Source organism: Camelina sativa, chromosome 14 (assembly GCF_000633955.1).
Source record: "Camelina sativa cultivar DH55 chromosome 14, Cs, whole genome shotgun sequence".
Taxonomy (NCBI): Eukaryota; Viridiplantae; Streptophyta; class Magnoliopsida; order Brassicales; family Brassicaceae; genus Camelina; species Camelina sativa.
This window is the reverse complement of record NC_025698.1, coordinates 27,702,242-27,705,770: the sequence shown is the minus strand read 5'-3', so window position 1 is coordinate 27,705,770 and position 3,529 is coordinate 27,702,242. Positions and strand designations below refer to the sequence as shown.

The window sequence follows — 3,529 nt, the reverse complement described above, 5'->3', positions numbered from 1 at the left end:
CGTCTTGTGCATTTTAGGTAGATGGGATTAGGACTTACCCTTGGATGCTGGTGCAGATGTCAGATCAGGGAAGTGAAAAGGGATGGTCGTGGGGTGATTCAAGAGCTGATGGAGAAGAGTGGCGAGACCCATTGGAGGAGGAACAATTGGAGGATGAAGGAGAAAGGCCAGAACCGTTGGAGGGTAATCAATATGATGCCAAAGATGAAAGGCAAGAACCATTGGAGAATGATCCGTGTGATGATGGAGAACACTGGCAAGAATCGTTGGAAGGTGATCCACATGATGTCGAGAGAAAGACAAAATCAAAGAAGACTGGCGATCAAACGACAGAGAGGTCGAGTTCAAAAAGAAGTGAGTCGCAAGAATATTTATGCCGGTCAAGTCCTGGAGCAAGATCAAGATACCGGAGAGGAAGAATGTTTGGTGTTTTCGATGAAGGAGATAGGTCTTATCCGCTATATGATAATTCCATTCGACAGCCGTCAAGTTTCCGGCAAACACCATTTAGAGCGCAGTTTACAAATCATAAACCATATGAGCCAAGGCGTATGCCGCCAAGAAAAAAGAGAGTACCCGAGAAGCCAAGACGAACGAGAGTACATGAGGAGCCAAGACAAATGAGCGCGCACGAAGAGCCAAGATGTCCAGAGAGTGGAGCAAGTGAACCTGTACTAAGCATATTTCAAGAGATACTAGCACTTATGCGGCAACAACAAATGTCATGCCCAAGTGCATCATAGTCCTCAAGCTTCCTAGAGATCATAGCAGTCATGAAAATTTTGGGAACTAAGTCCTTTAGAGGAGGATCAAGCACGATCAAAGCAGAACAATGGCTGCAAAATTTGGAGAAGAATTTTGATGCAACTCAATGCCCAGAAGACTACAAGAAAGATGCTGCCGAGAACTACTTGAAGAACGATGCAAGAGATTGGTGGACCAGCGTGAAGAAACACTACGGACATAGGAATCCAACATGGACAGATTTTCGAAGGGAGTTTGAAGCGAAGTATTTTCCATCGGAGGCTAGAGATAGATTGGAGACCGAGTTCATGAACTTGGAACAAGGCGAGAAGAGCATTCGAGAATTGGAGTCAAATTTTACTCAACTCCGAAGGTATGTGTACCAAGGACGAGAAGATGAAGTGGTTATGGTTCGTCGCCTTATGCAAGCACTACTAGCAGACATCCGGAATAGACTAAGGTCTGTAACTGACCAGCGAACCGATGAATTGGTTGAAAGAGCTGTGAACGTGGAGGAAATATTAAAAAGGGAGAAGAAAGCTATGCGACAAAAACCGTGCGAAGAACAAAGCAAAGATTAGGCCAAGTGATGACACAAGTCAAAAGAGGAGACTATCACCCCAAGGAGGGCGTAGTGGAAACTCAAAGAAAGGAAAAGTTGTATGTCACCCATGTGGAGAGCGAGGCCATTATTTCCGAGAGTGTAAGAAGACAGGAAAGAGTCATCTGCCAGTTCCATCTCACATCATATGTTTCAAGTGTGGCAAGAGTGGTCATTTCATGGCAGCCTGCCCACTGATCGACGCTGTAGGAGCAGTACAAGAAGCAAGAGATCCCCCACCGACCAGTCCCGAAGGAGAGCAACCAGTGAAGCAGCAAGTTAGAAAGGATCTTGTGTATCCTTCCCCTTAGGTAGTTAACCCTTAGACCTTCAGAACCGTGTGGTCGCCGGGAAGGTAAGTATGGGCGCTAACTCCCTCTTTGTGTGATTGCGTGTTTGTGTGTTTGTTTGCTTGTTGGGTTTGTTGCATGTCTAGGCTTGTTGTAGCATTTAGTAGTGCTAGTCCAAGTTCTAGGTGTTGTGTGTAGGAAGCCTTCTAGCTAGGTGTTTTAAAGAACCCTTAGTGTTAGGCCGTGTAGGGAAACCTTAGTATTCTACGTTAAACCTTTTCCTAGCCGTATACTGGAACCTGTGAGTGTTAAGTTTGGTCGAGCAAGTTGGAGTGGTTGCTGAAAGCAAGTTCGTGTTCGAGAGAAGTGGCCAAGTTGAAGCGCGAAGAAGAAGAAGAGAAAATGAATGGTGAAAGAAATCAAGGAGAAAACCAACTAAGCATGAACAAGAGGATGCAAGAAGATAATGGATGGCGAAGAAAGTGTAGCAAATCTTATGCTCTATGACAAAACCAGTGAGGTTCTATAGAACCAAACTTGGTAAATGAACAAATAATGCGACAAAGTGTGGAGGACAACCAAGGAGTTTGGAGTTGGAGACAAACGAAGAAGAGGAAGAAGTCGTTGGCAAGAACCAAGATCATTTGATCAAGTCCAATGATAAAATCGATCGAGGACATGGAGGTTACAATATTAGAGGATGAAGTCAATTAGACCAAAGAAGATATTTTATCGGACCAAGGCGTAAAAACTAAAGGAACCGGAGAAGACATTTTATCGGATCAAGACATGGAGACCAAGTAGACCGGAGGAGAAAATTTATAAATCAAGGGCGTAGAAGCTAAAGGAGCCGGAGAAGTAAAGTTATATGGAGTATGGAGCCAATAAATCAGAGTATGCAAAATCGCATGGTGAACGTACCAAGAAGCCGAAGAGAACCAAGTTATATGACCAAGAAAAGGTGTCAAGAACAAGCTGAAGAAAGAGAAGGATCGAGACGAGGAGTTGATGGAGTAGACAAGTCGCGGTACATCAAGGAAGCAACTTTAGTACCCGATGAAATTAGAAAATATGGAGAACCAAGCAGTTGCTGGAGGTGATGAAGCTTTCCAAGAGTGCTATAAAATGGCGCGAGAAGACCAAGTATATGGAAAAGTAGATCAAAGATCCGGGAGATGGTAAAGGATCAATAATGGTGTAAGGAGTAACGAAGACTGGTAACAAGTAAAGAAGACTGGTAACAAGTAAAGAAGACTCGTAAAGACCAAGGAAGGAGAGGAAGTTTAAGCTTCCAGAAACATTACAACGGAGGTATTAATGTAATGGTGATCACGGTGGTAGCAGAATGAAAACGCAAAAGACAAGAAGAATCGACATCGCAAAGAAAAGGAGGAGAAGACCTTAGAATTCGAGGACAAATTCTAATGAGGGGGGGGGAGAATGTAATGACCCTCACCACGGGGTCAAATTCAAAATAAAAAAAAACCCTGGCCAAAGGACCTGGAAAGGACTTGAAAGGAAGGCAAGGAATGAAGGTAGCAGAATCACCGAAGAAATGTCCGAGAGAATATTGACGGATAGAGAGATGGTCGATGGTACCGTACCACGTACCACATACCATTTACTGCATACCGCGTACCATGGACTATACCATGTACCACAAGTCCATCCGTGACGGTACCATGATCCGACTGTTGACCGTACATCATCCGTTGACCGGACCGTTGACCCGTACACCGTACCGTTGACTTCGACGCAGAACCGCGACCCGGAAATTTTAAACGTCCGTGTGGAGTGCGTGAAGAGAGAGATTCATCTCCCCTTGATGGCCAATGAAATTTCATGCAAGAAAGTTGGAGACAAAATCATTACTTTTCTTAAAAAGTAACCAATG

The 3,529-nt window shown here is 44.3% G+C and overlaps 1 protein-coding gene across 1 annotated transcript; it reads left to right on the top strand.

Annotated features, from left to right (window-relative positions):
- On the top strand, window positions 774-1,325 carry LOC104744053. The gene has a single exon (XM_010465079.1). It carries the CDS (start codon window positions 774-776, stop codon window positions 1,323-1,325), a length of 552 nt encoding a protein of 183 aa, XP_010463381.1.